At 48.6% G+C, this 23656-nt stretch overlaps 1 protein-coding gene across 12 annotated transcripts; it reads left to right on the top strand.

Moving 5' to 3' along the window:
• The first annotated feature begins 8766 nt into the window (after positions 1-8766).
• On the top strand, positions 8767-22520 carry SF1 (splicing factor 1). 12 transcript variants are annotated; one of them, XM_037146425.2, is made up of 14 exons: positions 8768-9522; positions 10859-10987; positions 13697-13772; positions 16721-16873; positions 17067-17156; positions 17513-17696; positions 17783-17898; positions 18002-18109; positions 18849-19029; positions 19270-19543; positions 19880-19939; positions 20062-20241; positions 20974-21178; positions 21610-22520. In XM_037146425.2, exons 1-14 carry the CDS (start codon positions 9129-9131, stop codon positions 21737-21739), a joined length of 2280 nt encoding a protein of 759 aa, XP_037002320.2. In that variant the 5' UTR covers positions 8768-9128; the 3' UTR covers positions 21740-22520. The 12 variants fall into 12 exon arrangements, with proteins under 12 accessions (XP_037002319.2, XP_037002320.2, XP_037002321.2 ...); XM_037146433.2 differs by having other exon boundaries at positions 8772-9159; positions 19270-19547; positions 21610-21736; XM_037146428.2 differs by having other exon boundaries at positions 8773-9159.
• Positions 22521-23656: the final 1136 nt, after the last annotated feature.

Below are 23656 nucleotides of genomic sequence, written 5' to 3' on the forward strand. Positions count from 1 at the left end.
GCTTTGCATTGCCCTGGGCTCCCTACTGCAGAGAACCTCATGTCACCCAAGGCACTGCCAGCCTGCTCTTGACCACAGCCTTCGGGCAGATGAGGCCAAGGAAGCAGGACGGCAGCTGGCCTTGCAGAAGGGGTTCGGCACTCAGGCAGGGCCAGGGCTGCAGCAGGTGGGAAGGCCCTGTGTCTGGGGGAAGAGCTTGAGCCAAGGCCCAGGGGCCAGGTCCTGAGTTTGGCCCAATCCCTTCCTTTCTGATATTCAAGGCAGGTATTTATTTTTATTTTTTAAATATTTTATTTATTTATTTTTAGAGAGAGGGGAAGGGAAGAAGAAAGAGAGAGAGAAACATCAATGTGTGGTTGCCTCTCATGTGTCCCCCCCTACAGGGGACCTGGCCTGCAACCCAGGCATATGCCCTGACTGGGAATCAAACCAGCAACCCTTTGCTTCACAGGCCCGCGCTCAATCCACTGAGCTATGCCAGTTGGTGCTCAAGGCAGGCATTTAAATAAGAACTTCTTTACATCTGGTGGATGTTGGGATATATTCAATGAGTGAGTGATGGGTAGATGGCAGCTTATGTGAAGAGCCTGCAGCAGCCTGGTTCGTCCCCAGGGCCCCTCGGGATCAATCCCGTGGTTGTCATCCTGTCCACATGAAGCAGAGCCCCAGCCGCCCTGACTGCTAGTGACTGGGTCTCTCAGCTGAAGTGGGGAGTCAGACCGGGGAGGAGACATGGCCCCTGTGCACCGGACACTCTTCCCTGTGTTTTCTGTGAGACCCAAAGGAGGGTGAAAGGGATCTTCCAAGTTCTGACGGCTTGTCTGTCTACCCTGCTTGGAGAGCATCTGATAGGCCAAATGGTGGGGCGACAGGTATGGTTGCTGACTTTCAGTTTTCTAGATTTCTTGATGCAGGCATAGGATTAAACTGAGGAGTGCCAGATGTGGGAAGTGAGCTCCCACTCAGCAGAGGCCCCACACCCCAGGTGCGCAGGGAGGGCCCATCAGCCCACAGAGCTCCAAGCTGCAGGCAGCGCCACCTTGTGGCAAGTTTCCTCAGCCCTGGGCTGCCACCCTCATCTAAAAAAGGGTGGGGGGAGGTGGTTAGGGCTGCTGAGTGTAAACAAATAGGTGGTCTGGGAAAAGCAAGGGTCTCTGATCAAATATTTGGTGATGGCAAAGTCTAGCCACAAAAGGAAGAAAGATCAAGAAGCCTGGAAATACGTATTGAAAGACTGAAATTGCTTTATTTTTTAATTAGCAGCCGTTGCCTATGGTACACAACTCTTAAAAAATATTTTACTTATTTATTTTTAGACAGAGAATGGGAGGGAGAATGAGGAGAGAAGCATCCATGTGTGGTTGCCTCTTGTACACCCCTAACTGGGGACCTGGCCTACAACCCCGGCACGTGCCCTGACTGAAATCGAACCAGTGACCCTTTGGTTTGAAGGCCGGCGCTCTACCCACTGAGCCACACCAGCCAGGGCTGCTACACAATTCCTTAAAAATATAAAATCAACAGTATGAGAAGTCTCCCACCCAGGCCCCACTTACTTATGAACCCCCTGGAAGTACTTACGTGTATTTAAAGCCTCATTCTTCTGTCTTCCCACCACAGCAGCGGCACACATGCTGCTTGCATCTTGCCCTTTCACGTCTGTCCTGGAGAGCTTTCCGTGATCCATGCTCCCCCTTTGTTTTCTGTAGCCAGCGGGGTAGCAATTATACGGGCTTCCCACAACGAGTATCTCCTGTATGAGGTCCCCATGATGGAATCTGTTTCTACTACTTTGATATTAAAAATAATGCTGCAATAAATATTATGCCAATGCCACTCTGTATAAATTAAATTGTCTATTAGGACAAATTCTGGGAGTGGCATTGCTGGGTCAAAGGTGGCTGTTTGTCCTTGTGGTAGCTACTGTTGAATTGCCCTCCCTGGGATGAGTCACTCCACGCGTGAGGGGAAAAGGTGTGGGCAGCCTGGGTGTTCAGGGAGCTGGTCCACGTGCCAGTCAGGTGAGGGTCAAGAGGAGAGCCGACAATCACAAAGTGGCCATGCTCACTGTGGCGCACCCAGCACCCTGCCACTGCCTGGTGCAGAGCAGTCCGAGGCATGCTTTCCCAGGGAGGGAGGGAGACATGGAGGAGAAGAGGCCCCGAAGTCAGGGCCCTGGCCTGAGTGAGCTTGCTGAGCCGTCTTTTCCTGGGTGTACAAATCTAAGTCTGCCTGCAGGGCTGTTGTGAGGATTGGAAATACCCTGAAACACAATGCCACCTATGACTCCCAGACAGGTAATGCCAAATTACATAAAACTGCACCTGGTATTACAGCAAAACTAAGCCACTTGCTGTTTGGTGGTAAGCAGTTTAGTTTTGTTTGGTGCACAGGTGATAAAACGCCATCAGATCAGAAGCACAAAATGCAGAATGCCGATCCCTGTGAGGGCAGTGGGGTGGGGCAGGGCAGGACCCCAGGAATTTGCAAAAGGTATTGATCCGTAATACCTTGGTTCTCAGGCCGAGTGGTAGGTTTACGGGTGTTCAATTTATAACTCAGTTCCTAACTCACATAAGGTGCAACCATCCTTTGTAGGTATGAAATACTATGTAATAAAAAGCAAAACCCAAAATAATCCCTTCCCAGTGGGACAGCAAGTGGAGATGATGGAATCAGAGTTCTGTGTTCAACTGCGGGCAGATCTTTTTCAGTGATTATTTTCTTCTATTGTTTCTTTTTAAAAACAGCTTTACGGAGGTATAATTGGCACACAATAAACAGCATATATTAAAAATGTACTACTGATGACTTCGACACATACACACACCTGTGAGACCATCACCACGATCAGGATAACAGGTGTTTCCACCACCCCCAGGGCTTCCTCCGCCTCCTCCTACCCACACCCTCCCGCCCTCCTCACCTGCTCCCCCCAAGTGACTGCTGGTCTGCTTTCTGCCAGTATAGACAAAAATTTGTATTTTTTTTTAAAGATTTTATTTATTTACCTTTTAGAGGGAAAGGGAAGGAGGGAAGGAGAGAGGGAGAGAAACATCAATGTATGGTTGCCTTTCGTGCGTCCCCTGCTGGGAATTGGCCTGCAGGGAACTGGCCTGCAACCCAGGAATGTGCCCTGACTGGGAATCGAACCGCGATTGTCTGGTTCGCAGGCCTGTGCTCAATCCACTGAGCTACACCAGCCAGGGCTTAAAATTTGTATTTTTAAGAATTTATATAATATGTGCCCCGTTCTTGTCTGGCTTCTTTCACGAAAGCACAATTATTTTGAGTTTCATCTATGTTGTTGCGTCTATTAATAGTCATTCCTTCTTCCTGCCAAGCAGTATTCCACTGTATGGATGTACCACAGTCTAACTAGTCACTACCTGTTGAACATCTGAGCTGTTTCCAGTTTGGGGCTATTACAAATAAAGCTGTTATCAGCACTCACATACCTGTCTTTGAGTGGATATATACTTCCATTTTGGTAAATCCTATGGACAAAAAAGGGGTGATGTAATGAATCTAGCAGAAAGTAACCACACAGGCTGCTGTGATCATAAACCCCTAACTGGGTAGGTCAGGGTGGGCAGTCCCAACTAGGCCTGTGCAAGACCCACCTTTGCCTTGAGCCAGCCTGGTCTGCAGTTCTCGTGCATCTGGGTGAGCACACAGTTGAAATGCCAGAAGCAATCCTCTTCTGCAAACCCCTCAGAGTTGTAACCAGCCTCAGAAAAGCCCCTTTTTTGTCCACACCAGCATGTTGTCAGTTTGGCTCAAATAAAACTCGAACTCGTGCGCTGGCTGGGCAACTCAGTCAGTTTGAGTGTCCTCCTGATACACCAAGGTCACGGGTTCGGTCCGAGGTCCGAGTGCACATGAGAACCTGTGAGTGAACGCGTAAGTGGAACAACAAATCGGTGTTTCTGTTTTTCTCCCAAATCAATAAATAAAATAATAAAAATTTAAAAACTTTCAGCCCTGGCTGGTGTAGCTCAGTGGATTTAGTGCGGGCCTGCAAACCAGAGGATTGTGGTTCAATTCCCAGTCAGAGCACATGCCTGGGTTGCAGGCCAGTCTTCCAGCAGGGGACCCATGAGAGGCAACCACACATTGATTCTCTCCCACTCTCCTTCCCTTCCCCTCTAAAGATAAATAAATAAAATGTAAAAATAAAAAAAAATAAAAAATAAAATAAAAAAATAAAAACCTTCAAACTCTCATGCAGGTTGGGACATTCTTATGTTGACAATACTTTGGAATGGGAGGACCGGGTCATACAGTAGGTGTGTTTAACTTTTTTTAGGAGACATTTTATTTTTTATATTTTATTTATTTTTAGAGAGGGGAGGGGAGGGAGAAAGAGAGGGAGAGAAACATCAATGTGTGATTGCCTCCCATATGCCACCCACTGGGGACCTGGCCTACAAGCCAGGCATGTGCCCTGACTGGGAATCCAACTGGTGACCCTTTGGTTCGCAGGCTGGCACTCAATCCACTGAGCCACACCAGCTAGGGCTGTATTATATTATATAAATAATACTTGCTCAGTATAAAAAATTAAAATAGTATATAGAAATAGGAGGAAAAACCACCTGAGATCCCACTGACTTTGGAAATTTGGTGACCATCCTGTCAACACATTTCTTAATACAGACGTATAATGACGTTAGGTAAACAGAATGTCTTAGGTTTTTTAAAAAGTATGAAGCACATTTTGAAAATACATTAGGTCCTGCCCTGGCCGAGTAGCTCAGTTGGTTAGAGCATCGTCCAGATACACCAAGGTTGAGGGTTTGATCCCCAGTCAGGGTACATGCAAGCAGCAGCCAATAAATGCATCAATAACTGGAACTCAAGTGGTGAATATGGTACAAGCACAAACAGACATCCATGTCACCTCCAAAGGCTATACCACAGGCCTCTAGCAACGGCAAATGCACATCAAAGTACCAACTGGTTTCTGGTCCCAGCTCTCAAAAGGAGTAGAGGCTCAATACCACCCAATAGAAAAAGTGCACACTGTTTACCAGGCTCTCCTAGCTACTGAAGCTGTCACTGGACCTGCTGAGGTTGGAGTACATACTACCTATCCCATCGCTTGTTGGGTGAAGGACCTTGTAAACTGACCCCTGAGCTCAGTAGAGCAGACACCAACCTCTCCGCAGCCCTGGCAATGCTGAGGCCAACGACCTGGCATGTATCTGCTGGCCAGAAGAGGCTCCAACAGAAGACACGGTCAAATGGCTCCACAGAAAGATGCATCATGAAGTGTCAGGAACTGTCCTGCCAGGTTTCAGGAGCTGTAACACCACCAGTAGATGAAAGGCCCCACGGCTAGGGGACCTTGGGACCATAAGGCACTAAAGAGACAAAACTCACCCTCCCAGCAGGGGTACAGCCTCTGCCCCCTTTACTTCACCCAGCTTGCCCCCTGAGGATGGCTGGATAGTCAATGATGGGTAAGATTCCTCAAGGAAGGAACAACCTAAGACAGGGACAGTCGTGAAGGGGCCCTCAAGGAAGGACTTAGGGGATTGTGGAGGAGGGACAAGAGACCCTCACCCCTCAGTTTATCACAGCCTCAGTCCTCATTTCATCTGTAAAATGTCTCCTAATCTCTTGCCTGCCTTGCTTCCCCTGCCTGATTTAGGCCTGAAACAATGCCAAAGGTGGGTGCAACCCTGTGCTGGAACTGGCATTCCCAGTAGGGGGTGCTCAGGCCTAAGAAAGAATGCATAAAGTCCTGTGAAACGTGCTTTGCTAAGAATGCCCTTAATTTAAATGTTAAGGGTCCAAGCACAAAGTAAGTTTGTTTCTCAAGGTTTTACAGCTGATAGGTGTCACACTGTCACCAGACCCTGACTCAGAAGGAGCCCTGTGATCCTAGAAATGTTATCTATAAACCATGCCTCCTTTCTTTGACATGCATCCCTATGCAAGCTAAAATCAATAAAAGCCCACTGAGTGAGAGGCTTGAGGCCTTTCTCCTCTGAGAGACTGGTCAGCCTTTCCTCCCCAAGCAGATCATGTCATGATAGCCTTATTCTCATCTGTGTCAGCCGGGGGGAGCTCTACAGGGGAACTCCTCCCACAACAAAGAGCATAAGACTTTATGGAAGGTGGTAAAAGCCTGGGGCCTACCACTCCATTACTCCAATGTAGTTACAGCCTGTCAGCAATGCACTGACTGTGCAGAGAAGCACCCCTGCAGGCTACCCCAAGACATGGGTGGGCTGCAATGGGGGGCCACCCCACTGAACCACTGGCAGGTTTACATTGGCCCCCTGCCACTGTCCGAAGGTTGTGCCTTGATGTGTGTTGACACGACTACCAGTTTACTGCAAGCAGACCTGTGCAGACGGGCCACACAGCAAGCCACTGCCTGAAGCCTCGAACAACTATGTGCTGCCAATGGGACCTCGGACGCCATTGAAAGCGACCAAGGCACCCATTTTACAAGATGTCAAAGACAAGACTGGGCAGATATCCTCGATATAGACTGGAGGTTCCACCTGCCACACAACCCTAATAGAGCTGGCCTCATTGAGAGAGATAATGACCTCTTGAAAAATGCTCTGAGACTGAGCCTGGCTCATTCCAGTGGTGAACAACCCCATCTTTCCAACTGCTTGTGAGCTTGGAACAAACACTCTTGTCAACCTTCTCACTAGACCTTGGGCAGCACCTATCTGCCTACAATTAAGCACCCTGGACTGGGAATAACATGCTTTTGCCAGTGAAGACACACTCTGGTAGAAAAGCACCTTCGCCTGACCTTGGCAGGTACAGATAGAGTCCAGTTGGCGTTCCTTGGCAGCTCTTTGGGGAGAGGGACTCATAATGGGGTTACAGTTAGCACCTACGGTAATGTCCTCCTAGTCCCTTACCATTGTTTCATGCAACCCACAGCCGACCTCGATTCCTAAGGGAACTTCTATAGCCTCAGTTTGGCAAGTACACACACCTCCCTTGGCCCTTCAAGTACAGGAGGCCCTTAGCCTAGAGCCAGGTAGAGCGTGGTACCAAAGGCCAGGGTGTCCACTAACTGGTGTAACAGTATTAACCGTTAAAAAGACTGGTATAAGACCAGACTGTTGTTTGTGTCTTGCCAGACTGCTAAGAGCTAATTCTATTAGTTCCTATTAAACATCTCTTATCATCCCTAGACTCTGCTCTGGAAACACCTTTCGACAGTGGGCCATTGTGCTAGCAGCTGTCAGCAACCACTCTGATTATTGGGTCTCCACTGAATTTCCCACTGTTGCCTCTGCTGGCCTACCATGGTGGTGGGACTGGATGCAAGGCTGAAAGGCTTCTGACCCCCTCTTCAATCAGACCATTAAAGGTATTTTCCCTCATGAGGGAACAGGCTAACCACACCAAGCCGTGGCTCCATACACGGTTTGGAATGCTGTGAGACAGCTGTCAGCATTACAGGTAGAGAAGTACGACAGCCTATACCCATATGTACTGAATGCGGAAATGGGACTGTAAGTGAGATTGTTCAGCTCATGGGGTGGATGCCAGCAGCCCTACACAAGACTATTACAGTAGTGACTGCTACAGACTACTGGGGAAGGTCTGCTAATGAGATGCGGGCCCATCTTGTCCCATGTGGAGCCCGGTCAGCCTGATGGTCCAAGTTGCATAAACCTTGTGGCCCAAGGCCATACTATGTCAGTGTGTGTGTACAGGAGGAAAGGGTCAAGAAGCAGTCACCAGACAAGAAACCTATCCCAAGGGGAGATCAGGAGGGACCTACATTTCGTTTCCAGGGCAATATACATTCCTTCTGGCCAGTGGCCATCTAATTGGGCCACACACAGGTTTATGCAGCTTGAACCCATGCCACTTTTGTGTGGGACTCCTTATAACAAGCCTCAGACTGGAAGAGGCGCGGTCCAACTTTGATCTGCCGCCATGGGTGCTGCCCGTAATGTAAATAATAAAGGCATCAGGTGCTCCTTGTGGAGCTCCTAGTTTTTTCAATCTATCCGAACGCAGTACGCAATCCAGATCTCTGGGCCCGACCTCCTGCGTTACATGATAATTTAACTCCACTGAAATTCCAATGGAACTGTATTATAATTGCAAACTAATTTTAGAATTGACAGCTTTACATTGTTTTCCACCCAAGGTTGTATGCTGTTGCATCTGCTCACATGTTTTTAATCTTCAATTAGACTATTTTATAGCTTTCCTTCACCCCATCCCCCGCACCTTATTATTATTTTTTTTTTCAAAGAAAACAGGACGTCCTTTTCTACCTGTGGCGTCAACAGGACAAGTATAGGAGCGCGAGGGCCCCGCCCCATACCCCGGTTCCGGGTTACCTCGGGAATCGTAGGCTGACGTCACTTAAGAGTTTACGCTCAGAACCCTGAAATCAACCGTGAAGCGAGGGGCGGAGAAACCCTTTGCCCCATTGACGCATGCGCGCTCCTCCTCTTCGCTCCTCCTTTTTTCTCTCTCTCTCTCTCTCCCCCCTCCCTCTCTCCCTCCCTCCGCGTAAATCACGTTGGGCCACGGCTTTTCCGCTGCGACCTCTCACTTACTCCCAGCGAAACTGCTCTCGGGAGGGAGGGGAGTGAAAAAAAAATTGAACAAGTGACAGCCAATCTAATGACAGTACGTTACAACCAAGTTTGGCTGATTCAATCAACTTCAGCCAATGAGAGCGCAGTTGGAGCCTGCGTCACTGCTTGCCCCACCCTAACTCCTCCTTTCAGGACTTCGAGCTCCGTTCGCGCAGTAACAAACGAAGTGCGCGCTGCGACACCTTCGAGCTCGGCCGCCATTTCCTCGCCTAGCCTAACGGTCCAGCCAATCGCAGCGCGCATCGAGAAGGACTGAAGCTCCGCCAATTGGAGGCCGCCGATTCCGACTCTTTGCCCGAGCCTGGCCCAATCCAGGCTTCCGCCCCGTCGCCCCCGGCCCGCCCCCGCAGCGCCCTCTCTCCTCCCTCTTTGTGCGTCTCGCGCCGCCGCCGCTCGCTGCCAGCCGCCTGAGGACGGGCTCCGCGCGCTCTTCAGGGGCGCAGTCGGGTCCCGTGTCCCCGGAAGGTTCGCTAAAGAGAAGCCGCCGCCTAGGAGGAGCCGCCGGTGCGGGTCCCCGGGGGCGCCATGGCGACCGGAGCGAACGCCACGCCGCTGGGTAAGCTGGGCTCCCCGGGCCTTCCATCCATTCCCAGGCCCAAAGGGGGCTTCGAGCCGGGGCCATCTCCTGCCCCCGGGCCTGGGGCGGGGCTTCTGGTGCCCAGGCCGCCGCCTACCCCGCCTGTGGGCTCTGTGAGGGCTCTCTCCGCGGCCTTCCCCTTTGCGGCGCTGCCTCCTCCTCCTCCTCCGCCGCCGCCACCCCCTCCTCCGCCGCCTCCACCGCCCTCCCCGGGCTCCTCGTACCCGCCGTCGCAGCCGCCCCCTCCGCCGCCGCTCTACCAGCGCGTGTCGCCGCCGCCGTTGCCGCCACCCCAGCCGCCGCGTCAGGATCAGCAGCCGGGTCCGGCCGGCGGCGGAGGAGGTGAGTCGGGCCGAGAGAGCGCGAAAGACGTCGCGCGAACCGGCCCGGCCGGCTGAGGGGCGCGCGGCGGCGGCGACGACGGCTGCACGCGGCGAGGGTGCGCGCGCGCGCGCCCGGGGAGGCCCTGGCGAAGGCGCCTTGGGGCGCGCGGCCCGTTTCTAGTATTTCGAGTGCGCACGCGCTCTGGGGGGAATGGGGAGGGGTTGTCTGCGCGGGAGGTTTGCTCTGCGCAGGCGTGGTGCGCTGCCAGGGTGTGTAGTCTGACCAAAAAGCTGGGTCGTGGGGCGGGGAGTCTCCTGGTGCCCTCTAGCTCTTGGTGTAGGGGTGGGGGTCGAGTGGCTAGACTGGGTACTGGGTGTGCATGTCAGGGGGGTGGGGGAGGGTTCAGTGATGACGGAAACATCCTCTTCCTGGTTGTAGAGGAGTCTGAAAGGAAGAAAAATACCAAGAATAGCTCCTCTTTGTCGACTGTATGGCAGGTTTTCACTACAGAGAGTTTTCACTACAGAAAGTCCTAAGGGCATGGTTGGTTCAGATCTGTTGTGGCTCTTTCTCCCTAACTCTACCTTGGAGAAGTCTGATACATATCATAGTTGGGACTGCACCCCTCCACCCCCCCCATCCCCCCCAAAGTAGAACAACGTGTGTGAACCCAAGTGCGTAGGGAGTTTCTGCTTACATGTTGGGGAAGGGGGATTTGGCTACTGTTGCACAGTTTGTTCTTTGCTGAACTTTTGGTATGTCAGGGGCTAAGTGTCCACCTAGCCAGGAAATTTGAAAGCTGATCTCGATTAAGCTTTTGAAGAAGAAAGTGATCTTGTTGAATCCCACCATAGGTTTGGTTGTGTTCTAGTCCAGTGTGCCCAGTTAGAAGGTAGGAAGTGGAGGTGGGAGGATTCAGCCGTCCCCCAATAAAACTTAAACTTGTTTGGTTATTCATTCTATTCCTGTCGCCTCTGGGGCTTTTCAAATATTCATGGATGGTGTAGTAGTATATATATATATATATATATATCTTTCCAATACTTTATTTTTCTATTTGAAACTTTATGCTTTAAGATTTGTTATCTTGTTTCTATAACTCGAGGAGTTTCTCTGAAATAAAACTTTTTGTACCTAGGTCCAGGTGCCCTTGTAGTGGCCATATATCTCTGATTTTTGAGGTTTGTCGTCCATTCTTGGTCATTTACGTTCTAGGTCAAGTTCTTGGTTTCACAGTCTGCTTTGCTGTGTGTAATGTTACAAGTAATTCTGAACTGCCTGTGGGTAGTCTGAACTGTCGGTAGTTACTCTGGTGGGGTTGTACTTGTAACTAATGGACTTCATTTGCTTTTAGACTTCCCAAATAAGAAGCGGAAGAGAAGCCGCTGGAACCAAGACACAATGGAACAGAAGACGGTGATTCCAGGAATGCCTACAGTTATCCCCCCCGGACTTACTCGGGAACAAGAAAGAGCTTATATAGGTAAATACACGTTCTGCACCCAAATGCATTTTCAGGTTTTTAATGTATTGAATGGCATTTTATCTATTTTAGGTTTGATACTTTAGAGTTTTCTCTTTTGAGATGACATATGGTCAGGTGGATTTTCACTACTGACATAATCAGTCTTCAGTTTTTGCTCTGTGGGTCCTGCATTTGCAGCTCCTTGTTATGGTCTGTTGGTAACAGCAGTGTTCTCCAAGAGTGCCAGGAAAGTAGACCGGCCCACTTAGGAGTGAGGGTAGTCCCCAGTTTAGAACCCTACCTTTTTCAGCTGCTGTCATGGCCAGTTGATGAGGTGAGTGTCTTATTCTTCTGGACATGGCCCCAGTGGAGAACACTGCAGGTATTGTAAAACCAGCTAACTTTTTCACAGCATGGCCTCTCACCATAATTTCATATTCCTCCCTTTCCCTAAAATGTGGTCTTTTACTTTTTATAGGTACTTTCTGAAAGGAAAAAAAACCCTCAATTTTATCAAAAAGTGGTTCTGAAAGTGTTTACAGTACACCCCCTTTTACTATTTTGTTGAGTTTAACCTTTCCTTCAGCATTTTTTTCTGGTTTGATTTTTGGAGAGCTGTCTTAAAATGAGGGCTCTTGGTGTTTACTACTAAAGAACTCTGCTGGGAAAGGGATACTGCTTGGATATGGAATGAGGTGGTAGGATAAAAGATCTTAACTGTTGGGGAAGTTTTAAGGATTAATAATGACTGTCCACAGTGGAAATGAAATTAACTTCAAAATTACTTTTTAAAAAATATATAAGGTTTTTAATGCAAATTTGACCTTTATTCATGTACCTGTGCAGCAATCTCAAAAAAGTTCACTAGATAAACATTTCTACCAACCAAATAAACATCCCCTGTGGAATAAATTAGGACAGTGGTTTCCTACCTCTATTGAGGCCATGGCCTTCACAAGTAAAAAGCATCAAGGCTGACATGTTGTTATTGAGGATCATAACGTCTTACATCTTTTAGACTGCTGAGAACTTTGAGGTGTTGGAATCGTCTGATCACAGTACTAATATTTTCTTTCCCTACCATTCATATCTACACCACCTACTCTTACATCTCATATTAGACAGGTCTGGACCTTCACAGCCTTGTGAAAATGTCCCTTGTGGAGCAATATTTCCCGTATATGAGCAGACTTAGAAAATGGGAAAACAACGTCATTCTTTACATCTCCAGTTCTCTTCCTATGGAGTTAATACAGTGAGCCCTGAGGGCTCTTTATAGCCACAGTTAGTAGCTAGAATCAAAGCAAGAACTGATGTAGATCTCTACTCCAAGGAAGATAGCGACTTTTTGATTCAATTTAAGTGCCAGCTATTTTCTCAAATCAGACCTCATGTTCCCATAGACCAGTTAGGAGGAGAACTGCTTACCCTCCATGAAGGTGACTTTCTCCTGGAGTTGAGCTTCATACTTAACTGCCAAGTCAGAACTTTCTGGCATTAAAGAACTTAGGGAGCCATGTGACTTCTGTCTGTCACAGTAACTTCTGTCTGTCACAGTACACATTGGCTTGTACTATGTATTCCTCATTTTTTTAAATATTAATGTGGATTTTCATTTCTTCAGAGTTTGAATGGATGTGTGATGTAGCCCTGTGGGATGTACTTAAAAATAGAAGGTACCTTGGGTTAGACATGTATTAATCTTGTCTTGGAGTCAGTTCAACTTTACCCAACCCAGTAAGACTTGCTCTTATTAGATGCCTGCTCAGAACCCTCAAATGCTGTAAAGGTAAGGAATAGGTGGTTATTCAGCACACTGAAGAAAGCGATCTGGCTCTGCAGGTCCCGTTAACTTTGAGTAATCAACTGGGGAGTGTTTCCCTGAGTCACTGAACTTTGCGAAACGCTCATGTCTCTTTCTTACGTGCAGCTGCATTTGTCAAGGTCTGAGGGCCACACCGTTCTCCCTGACCCACACTTTTCATCCTCTATACCCTGTTTTATTCCTGCATAAGGAACAAATCTAAAAACAGACTTCTTGCATCTTTACCATCACTGGTTTATTAAGGTATATGGGTTGTTATTGAAAATTTGAGTACAAGCACGAGTATTGAGAGATCCCTATCAGTAAGGATCTGGTTGTATAGAAAGTATCTGAGTTTCTATGAGGTCTTGAATTGGTTATAACATGTATAAAGAATTTTAAGCCTAATATCAGTAAAAACGATCTTTGCTCAACTGGTATTTTTCCTTGGTCCATGTTAATTGGGTCATTTTGGGTTATGCTTAGTATTTAATAAAGAAAAATTAACTCAAGAGTCTTGCCCTCAAGAAATTAATTTGGTGGGAATGGGGTATCAGTGATAATGTACATGGTTTGGTTCTGAGTGCCAATTGTTATAAGAAGCCTTGGTGAGGAGGGAGAGGTGAAACACCTAATAATTGTTTTGATGTTAGCCTTAGTGAATAGTCTATACGCTAACCCCTCTTCCAACAAACTGTTTGCTTCCTTAAGTGATAACCATTTTGAAGTGAAAAATACCTGTAGATGTAAATGGACTCCTGCCGATAGGTGGTTGGGAGTTTTTGCCTCAATGTGTTCACTGATCAATCGTCCCTTTCAAAGTCTCCGAGTTCTTCATGCTTGTTGTTGAGATTTGAAATGTTTTTTGGTAACATTGTCTTTTTTCCATCCTTTTTTTTCTTTCCTAACCTGGTTTCTTCCAGTGCAACTGCAGATAGAAGACCTGACTCGTAAACTGCGCACAGGAGACCTGGGCATCCCCCCTAACCCTGAGGACAGGTTGGGAAACAGTTTTAACCAGCTGACAGTAACGCTTTTACCTTTTTCTCAATACGTTTTACTGGTGGCAACATATTGTGTCAGTTCAATAAAATCCTAGTAAGACGATTGGTACTCTGACCATTCTGGGGAGTAAGGTTTAATTAGCAATATATATAATCAGTCATCAGTTAGAAAATTGGAATGAAACTTAATTACTAGCAGAATTAAAAGTTACAGGAAAATGGACAGCTGGTTTCCAATTGGTAAGCATGTATATTTTAACCTGATTTGCCCACCCGTAGGGATAGTGAGGTGGGCCATTAACCAGCCTTTTCAGTACCTACCTGCTCTGGCTGAAAGCCCAGGTATAGAGTTTTTCTCACAGGTACATGATGCAGGGATTAAGAATATTTTTGAGCATCACTGAATTTGAGCAGGCCAGAAACTTTCGATTTGGTCAGCTCATTGCTACAATCTTTCTGCTCATGGTTTTGAGGTGGTTTTAAAATAGATGAGATTTCTAACCAACTTCCTTCACTACCAGTTAATTTTCAGCCTTGGCCATTGCCTGGGGTTTGAGAGGGGCCAGAATATTCAACCTGTTTGGGGAAGGCAATCCTAAATTACTCTTCCCCCTACCCCCACTTTTGAGAGGAATGTGGTCCTCAAACAGCTGTGGTCATGTTTTCTCAATTTCCAGTTTCACGTGTGGAAGGAAAGTCTATCAAGGGAAATGAACTTTTTTAACATGAATTTTATTGACTGAGTGCGGTCTTTGAACAGCTAAAATTTGGTCCATTTAATTGAAAGGGCAATGAAATTTCTCTTAGTCCATGCAGCAGAGTTGAAAAGACTGTGCTTTAAAAATGGTTTTTGGCTTTTGTTATCCAGTTAACATCTTGTTACATCAGAAAGATGTAATGATTTTAGAGGCCACTCTGACACATTTTTCTGCTGCCCTTTGCCAGGAAACATTTATTGGCTTCAATTTTACTTTTTTTCTTTTTCACCTGTAGATTTTGGTTGGAGCGTTGTGTTTTATAATTCTTGACTTTTTTTTTTAAGATTTGCATTGTAGGTTGTAGACCACAACTGTTCAGTGCCTTTTTGGCCCTTTTCCCCTTAATATTACATGTACAGGTTACCAGGCAATTCCTCAAAAGGTTGAATTTTTAACAAACCTTTGCTTCCTGGAGAACTGGGGTTAGAATTTAGTTGATCTATATGATGCCTACTCAAAGTGAAGAAGTTGGGCCGACCTTAACTTTTAGAATATCAGCTTTTGCCTTTCACATTCATAATTTGGAAAGAGGGTAAACTGTTGTGAGGCTTTTAAAATAACCATTTTGTACTGGTAAAACTGGTTTTGGTGATTAGCTAGAAATGCTTCATTCTAGACAGTTACCAGGTGGGAATTAGAAATGTCAAGCATGCTAGAAATAAAACCAGAGCAGACTTTTTCTCCCTTGTATTCAGAGTCCCTAATGCCTGATTGGTTTTGCTTTTGAGCCCAGGTTGGAGGGAAATGCATGAGTTTCTCACCTTAATAAGATTATTTCTAAAGAAGGTGTATTTTAATATTAAGCCACTTTATGCCATTTTGATGTTGCTCAAGTCGCACAGTTAAAAATGTTTTAAAATTGCTTGTAGACTTAAATGTATAAGGTGGTAGTCTAATAAGCCGGGGTATGTTTGCTTTTGTTCACTATTGCCGGATTGTGCTAACAGTGTATATAAATGCTAGGAACGGAGGTGTCATTTTAGCCGTCATTAGCCACGAACAAACCTGACCTTTTATTCCATCGTGTGTGTAACGGATGACATGGTTCCCTTTAGGCTGAAGACAGTGGGCGCAGCCGAGTTCAGTCCTTGCTCTCCAACTAGGCAAGGTTCTCAACTAAACCAAGGGTGTAGGAATCTTGACTACTTTCAGGATGTTTTTTTAATAACTTGATGCACATGGTCTCTTCCCTTCTTGCAGCTGCTACTAAATTTTCATTCAGAATATCAAGCTATGGTCATTTTTGTAATCTTAACTCAGAATTCTAGGAGTGTAACTTCTCTTTTTTTTTTTATTACCGCAAAGTCCAGCTGTGGTAAACTGACCATTTTATCATTACTATTTTTTTTACTTGTAGCAACAGCATTTTACTTCTTTAAAAAAAGAGAGAGAAAATCTGCTTTCTGGACTTGTAAACTCTTGTGGAGAATCATAGGTTTCCCCCTTGCTGTTTGCAGGTTCAGACCGTAGACAAGTATTTGACCAAATCCACATTTGCAGCCTCTCTCAGAAGCTGCCTTAGCACTTTAACGTTCTTCTCTACCCAGACTCCCCAACCTCGAACAGCCAGGAAACAGGTTGACTCCTGGGCCTTGGACACAGCCAGTCAGGCCATTGAAGGAAAAGCAGAGATGAAGCCTTGAACCACCTCTCCATTGTGGGGGCCAAGTAGCTGCAGTAGCCTTGAGTCCTAGTTGCATTGGGTTAAAGAGCTCATACTTACTATGTGGTAGTAGGGGTACAAACACTTTCGGATAGGGCATGAGCTCTGCAAGAGTTAACATTTTACCTAAACTTGGGGTTTCTGTGGTTCATAAAGTTGTAATATTGTAAAATTTTTTGCAAACGAAAAAATCCTTTGGGAAGAAGACTCCAGAGAGTACTGTCCTTACCATTTGCAGTCCACAGACTTCCCCTGAGAAGGACAGGCTTTTTCCCCCTCATCGTTTTTAAAAGCAGAATTTTTTTTTTTTCCTTTCTCACACACATGCCAGTTTACCTCATGCTAAGCCAGCTTCCATCTTCCTATTCCACACGATCTTGAATAGCACACGTTATGGTCGGTTCCTCCGGAGAGTGTTGTGTTAGGGTCTGAGGCAGAGGGGCTGGGGAATACTTCTTATAGCCTATGTGGGAGTGACAGAAAGGTGTAGGTAGAGCAGTAACGCTGGTCTGTTTCCCACAGGTCCCCTTCCCCTGAGCCCATCTACAACAGTGAGGGGAAGAGGCTTAACACACGTGAGTTCCGCACCCGCAAAAAGCTGGAAGAGGAGCGGCATAACCTCATCACAGAAATGGTTGCTCTCAACCCTGATTTCAAGCCACCTGCAGATTACAAGTAAGCAGAGGGGCTGGGTTATCTGGGAAGGGACATGTTCAGGTTGTGCATGACCTGGTAGAACAATTTTGATACTAACTTCTTAACATCCTACCCCTAATCACCTATAATTAACACATGGTGTCACAGGTTCTAGATGAGCCATTGCCATCTCTCAGAAATGTGCAGAGTCAATGAGTCTTTTCTTCCTTAGACCTCCAGCAACACGTGTGAGTGATAAAGTAATGATTCCACAAGATGAATATCCAGAAATCAACTTTGTGGGGCTGCTAATTGGGCCCAGGTAAGTAACCTCTAGCTTATGGAATACAGAATTCCTGAGAACCTGTGAGGTGTGTCTATCTTGTACCAAACTGGATGCCATTGGTGGCACCTTCCTGTTTTTGGTAGGACCTTTGGCTGGGTTCATGCCTTTCTGTTAGAAGAATCTCTAACTTCCTCATTTTACTGAAGAAAAGGCAAATCTTGAGGCTGGCTGTGGCTGACCTTAGCTTAAAGGTCATGGCTTTCTCGGTGGGAAAATCCAAGTCTCTGCAGTTATAGTTTTCTGCCAGTGTGATCAGCCTGCCTTGTGTCCCCTCTGGCGTGTGAATTTGTACTTCAGGTTTATAACAGCTCAAATCTTTCTGCCTCTGATAGAGGGAACACGTTGAAGAACATAGAGAAGGAGTGTAATGCCAAGATTATGATCCGGGGAAAGGGGTCTGTGAAAGAAGGGAAAGTTGGGCGCAAGGATGGCCAGATGTTGCCAGGAGAAGATGAGCCACTTCATGCCCTGGTTACTGCCAATACCATGGAGAATGTGAAGAAAGCAGTAGAACAGGTGAGAGAGCCAGAAGGAAGCCTCTTGCCAGAAATTCTAGATGGTGGTCTCAGCACTTGTATAACTGCTCATTCTGTTTCCATTAGATAAGAAACATTCTGAAGCAGGGTATTGAGACCCCTGAGGACCAGAATGATCTACGGAAGATGCAGCTTCGGGAGTTGGCTCGCTTGAATGGGACCCTTCGGGAAGATGATAACAGGTACGTGATCAGTTTAGAGGGGAGTACATGGAGAGTTGAAGAACCTATGGAAGTAGGGGGAGATTGGCCATAGCCCTAGAGTTGACTTTTTTTCTTTCAACAGGATCTTAAGACCCTGGCAGAGCTCAGAGACCCGCAGCATTACCAATACCACAGTGTGTACCAAGTGTGGAGGGGCTGGCCACATTGCTTCTGATTGCAAATTCCAAAGGTGAGGGGCTGCAGTCATGGTTTGCAGGTAGCCTGGGGGGTGTAGGACAGGTAGCTCTGTAGCTTGTTGGTTGGCTTCTGATTAACCAGCGGGTTCAAGACAAGCTTTCCTTTCTGTGAATGTGGTCTGTAATGATGTGATTTGAAGTTCAAGATGATTAGGAACAGCCTGTACAGAACATCCCTGTTTCATTGTTTGTCTTGAGCCCAGGAAAATTGGAGGCTTTCATTCTGGGTATGTGTTTTTACAGTGGCTCAATATTGAATTAAGCGCCCTTTTTGCTGCTGAAGGTTGGTTTAAGAAGACTAACAATGAAAGGATTTTGATCATTTGCAAACCAGCACTTGATAGCACCATTTTCCGCTTTGGGTTGCTCTGTTAAGGAAGTCCTGGCAGCCGTGTTCTGGTGTTTCATAGATTTCCTTTCCTCAGACTGGTAATGCAGAATTTGATGGCACTTGATGTTTGGAAGAACCTGTGCTCTCCTGACTGGCATGGCTGGTTGTGGTCTGATGCTCACTGTTTCCTCTCTTCTTGCCTCAGGGTCTCTCCTGTGGCAGAGAGGTACATGTAATCCTAGATGCAGAGCTGGGTATACAACTGAAGAGCTGACGAGACTGTTTTGAGGAAGGTGTTAGAAAGGATGATTCAGTTACTCAAACCTTCCTCTGTGTGAATTCCTCAGGGTAAAATTTCCTTAATGATTTCTCCTCTCTTTGTGTCCCCACCCCACCTTCAGGCCCGGTGACCCCCAGTCAGCTCAGGATAAAGCACGGATGGATAAAGAATATTTGTCCCTTATGGCTGAACTGGGTGAAGCACCCGTGCCCGCATCTGTGGGCTCCACCTCTGGGCCTGCCAGCACACCTCTGGCCAGTGCACCTCGGCCTGCTGCTCCGGCCAACAACCCACCTCCACCGGTGAGCTTCAGGAGCTGGTTCTTGTGGCCTGGCCCCGTATCTTCCTCAGAGATTGGGGGCTATGGCCAGGTACCTTGCACGTGGCTGGCAACATTGTTCTTCCGGGATGTCAGGATGTTTGGAGACCTTACTTTGGAAAGATTCTGTCCTTGTGTTTTGGTCCTCTGGCATAGCCGAAAAGAACAATGTTGCCACCAGGGGGAGCAGGCAGGGACGTTGGCTGGAAATGCTCTCACATAGTCTCTCATGTCCACCACCCAGAGCCGCCCACCCTGGATGAATTCTGGCCCTTCAGAGAGTCGACCCTACCATGGCATGCATGGAGGTGGTCCTGGTGGGCCTGGAGGTGGCCCCCACAGCTTCCCACATCCATTACCCAGCCTGGCAGGTGGCCATGGTGGACATCCCATGCAGCACAACCCTAATGGACCCCCACCCCCTTGGATGCAGCCGCCGCCTCCACCGATGAACCAGGGCCCCCACCCACCTGGACACCATGGCCCTCCTCCAATGGGTAAGTAAGTGTCAGACCAGAAACCTTGGGGCTTTGGGATAAGCAAGGGTTACAGCAGGTCGTGGTGTGCTAGAAGCAGTTCTCAAAAGTGGCTGAGTATTGCATTAGGTCCTTTGTCAAGGTGTGGTCTCCAAGAGGAGCACCAGGACTCGATTCTGATTGAGGAAGGAATGTCTGTGTGGAGTAGGCACAGGCCTATCTCATAGGCGAAGTTTCAGAACTGCTCTTGTAAGAGTAGTAACTGCAATCTGTGTCGCTGAATAAGTTGTTGGTGGGGGCGTCTTTCCTGGTCAGTTCAAATGTCCTGCTAAGTCCCTGCTCTTTCCTTCCATCAAGATCAGTACCTGGGAAGTACGCCTGTGGGCTCTGGGGTCTATCGCCTGCATCAAGGAAAAGGTAATGGAGCCAAGCTGACATCTGCTCGTTTGGGGGCATCACCTAGGCCTGGGAATGAATGGGGTTCTGTCTCACATTTCACTTATTTCAGGGGCCTCGCCTTTTTCTGTACCTACCTATAGGTATGATGCCGCCGCCGCCTATGGGCATGATGCCGCCGCCGCCGCCGCCGCCCAGTGGGCAGCCCCCACCCCCGCCCTCTGGTCCTCTTCCCCCATGGCAACAGCAGCAGCAGCAGCCTCCACCACCCCCTCCGCCCAGCAGCAGTATGGCTTCCAGTACCCCCTTGCCATGGCAGCAAAGTGAGTGGCATATTTTGGGCTCGTGGGGGTGGGTGGGATTGTGGGGGGCGCTGAGAGGCATGAGAGAACCTCACAGCTCACACAGGCAGCCTGGCACCTTGGGGTGAGACTCTGATCTCTGCTGGGGTGTAAATAAAGGGCCTTGTGGCCCCTGGGGCATCTTGGGGAGGAGATCTGATGTTGGATGTGGTTGCGTCTGGGGACCTGGAGGGGGACCTGCCATAGTAGGTAGAGTGCCAGAAGTCCAGGCTCTCGCTGGCTGAGTGAGCCAGCTGGCTCAAGCCTGTTCCTAAGGCCGGGGTGGGTGGTGCTGCATGCATGTTCTGGAGAGGGTTGTGACTGGGGCCTGACAGACTGCAGGGATGGGACCTAGCCGTGGGGAGAGTAGCTGTGGCCTTGAGGTTGAATGTGCCGTTCGGTGGTGGCGGCGGATGGGCGGAGGGATGTCAGAGCCGGTTCTTGTGTCTGGTACCTTCCTGTCAGCCCTCCCTGGGGCATTGGTGACAAAGGGCTTACTCCGTTAAGCCCAGAGACCTCGAGGCTGACCCCAGGGTAGTCCTTGCCCACCCCTTCACTCCCCATCACCAGGACAGCCCCGCCCGCCCGCCCCCCACCACCGTACCGCATGCCAAGCAAGGAGCAGGCGCCTCTCGCCCCCATCCCAAGGCAGCAGCCGCAGAGAACCGCGGTGTGCCCCCGCGCGTGTGACCTTGGGCTTCTTTACCACCCCAGATACGACGACTACCACCACGAGCGCTGGCACAGGGTCCATCCCGCCATGGCAACAGCAGCAGGCGGCTGCCGCAGCTTCTCCAGGAGCCCCTCAGATGCAAGGCAACCCCACTATGGTGCCCCTGCCCCCCGGGGTCCAGCCGCCTCTGCCGCCCGGGGCCCCTCCCCCTCCGCCGCCTCCGCCACCTGGTTCCGCCGGCATGATGTATGCCCCACCCCCCCCTCCTCCGCCTCCCATGGACCCTTCTAACTTTGTCACCATGATGGGCATGGGGGTGGCGGGCATGCCGCCCTTCGGGATGCCTCCAGCTCCCCCGCCGCCTCCACCACAGAACTAGACTCGGTTTTTTAAGAAAATATATATTATATAGAGAGAATTGGTCTCGTTTAAACACACGTCGAACCTCACCATATGGAGCCAGACATTGGGACGCACGCATGTGATTGGGTGCACGCATGTGTGTGTGTGCACGCACCGGGCTGGGCCAAGTGACTGAGGACTCGCTTGGGTACGGGCAGGTGGTAGTAGGGGCGTCAGCTTGTGCTTCCCTGGCGCCCCGTAGCATCGAGTGTCTTCTTTGTCTTCTTTCTCTCCTCACCCAACTCCCTTTGCCTTTCCTCAAACTGGGCCACCAGGATCCCTCCCCGCAGCGGCGATGGCCCGAGCCATGAGAGTGAGGACTTTCCGCGCCCATTGGTGACCCTTCCAGGCAGACAACCTCAGCAGCGCCCTTGGTGGACAGGATGGTTCGGCAAAGCAGCCTGAGTTATTTTTGTGGATGGAATCGGAACACGCTGGCTCCATATTGTGAAATTTTTATTAATTTTTTCTTTTCCCTTTGTTATTTCCTTCTCTCTTCCTTTCTTCAGACTCCATCCAAGGAGACGCTCTCCCCGGTCTTCTGCTGCAATCAGATTCCTTTTTCTTTTCTCCATTCCTCACTCTTCTCTTTCCAAGGAGAGAGGAGCAAATGGTTTTAGGCAAAGGCCTTGGCCAGTAATGTCAGGCTAGTTGGGAGGGGTTGTACTTTGGCTCTAAGATTTACAAGGGGCCATAGCCACCCTGAGATTTTTTTAAAGTGTGGGGCTTTGTCTCTGCTACCCTCATAGAATAGAGGCTTAATCTCCAGAACTGGGGTCCATAGCCATCCTGACACCCCTGGCAGTGGTGGGTGTGGCTGCTCAAGCCACCCGGGGCTTGTCTGCCAGTCTGGAGAGTCGTGTCATGTTCCCAGAGCACCTGAGCTGCCTCGTAATTCCATTTGTTCCTCTCCTTCCTGGAAGGGTTCCTTTTAATTTTTCTTTTAATCCCAAACGTCTGAATGTTTTTGCAGTGTCTAGGGTGTTGAGTCCCTTGTTTTTTCGTTCTGCTCCCCCCACCCCCTTTTTATGGAGTGATTATGTTGACAATAATGTATAATGCGCGTTCTCTTCACTGGTTTATCTGCAGAAATTTCTCTGGGCTTTTTTTTTTTTTTTTTTTGGTGTATGATTCAACACTGCGTTAAAGGGGGACATTCATTGAATAAAAGAGCAGTGTGGTTTTCTGGGTCTGTTTCTTTATTTTCTCTTAAACTCCCCTCCCCCCAATCACCATCAGCGTCACCAGGGTTACTTATGTTCAGCCTGTGGTCCTATTTGTCCCCTTTTCCCTGGTGAACCTGTGGGGCATTAGCTAAGGAAGCCTTCTGCCTACCTGCCTGTGTGGCTTTGCTGGGGGAAGCAGTGTGTATAGGCATCCCCACTATCTCCCTTTTGTGTACTAGTTAATAACAGAGAACCAGGGTCTCCTCCTTGGTTACCCCTTATCCTCCCTGTCCTTTTTAAGGCATTTCCCTGGAGCTTAGACCCCTCCCTCCCATATTCGATGCGCTCCAGTTGTGATTTGGGCCTGGGAGCTGCCACCTGACTGAGGCCCTGGGCCTAGGGAGGCATCAGCACTAAAGGTCAAGCCAGCTAATCCTGCCTGTCAGACACAGAGCAGCTAAAATTAAAATCGCCAAGTGGCTTTTCTTTCTCTGTTGGTGACTTAGAGCCTGCCAGCACTGCTGGCTTTAGGCAGTGGTGGGGGCAAGAGAAGGTGCCCCACCTTCTGCCTTGTAAGCACTTTATCATAGTCTTAGGCTGTATTATGCTTTCATGTCTTGATAGTGCCCATGTGGCACCAGGAAAGTCCATGTCCAGTCTCCACAAGGTAGTGAGGTCCTTGCCCTCACTATCCCTGGGAGAGCTGGTCCTGCCCTGGCTGCCTTTCCTTCCTTCAGGGAGGCTAATGGATGGGACAAGGTGACAAGCTCCTGCTGCCCCCAGCAGCTGACCAGTGGGGACAACTCTGGCCTGGGCTGCTGTCCAGCTTGAAGCTGGAGCTGGCCACTACTGTTGGTCTGGAGCTAAGCCCAGGTGTGTCTGCACCGCTTCTAGGGTGCTTGTTCTTTGCTGTAGGCCTGCAGCGTTATGGAAGCCTCAAAGTTATGTGGGTTCCCTAATGTGGCTCTAATTTTCAGTTGACTAGAAGGAGGAGGGGAAAGTCTTTGTCCTTCACTGATGGAGTGGAGGCAGGGCTCAGGCCTGGCTACCTTCTTTGACCTTGGCTTCACCTCATTGCTTCCCCACAAGCTCAGTTTCCCTGGTGGGCTCATTGGGCGGTTAATTAGCTCTTTGAAGCTCTGGAAGAGGCAAAGTG

Source organism: Artibeus jamaicensis, unplaced genomic scaffold (genome assembly GCF_021234435.1).
Source record: "Artibeus jamaicensis isolate MK-2021 breed Jamaican fruit bat unplaced genomic scaffold, CSHL_Jam_final scaffold_614, whole genome shotgun sequence".
NCBI lineage: Eukaryota > Metazoa > Chordata > Mammalia > Chiroptera > Phyllostomidae > Artibeus > Artibeus jamaicensis.

What these genes read in the sequence shown, in the direction of transcription:
- SF1 (XM_037146424.2), top strand. Translation starts at nt 9,129, where the DNA reads ATGGCGACCGGAGCGAACGCCACGCCGCTGGGTAAGCTGGGCTCCCCG. An exon ending in AAGCCACCTGCAGATTACAA is followed by an intron (nt 16,874 to 17,066) that starts GTAAGCAGAGGG and finishes TTTCTTCCTTAG; the next exon opens with ACCTCCAGCAACACGTGTGA. An exon ending in CCATGGCCCTCCTCCAATGG is followed by an intron (nt 19,544 to 19,879) that starts GTAAGTAAGTGT and finishes CCTTCCATCAAG; the next exon opens with ATCAGTACCTGGGAAGTACG.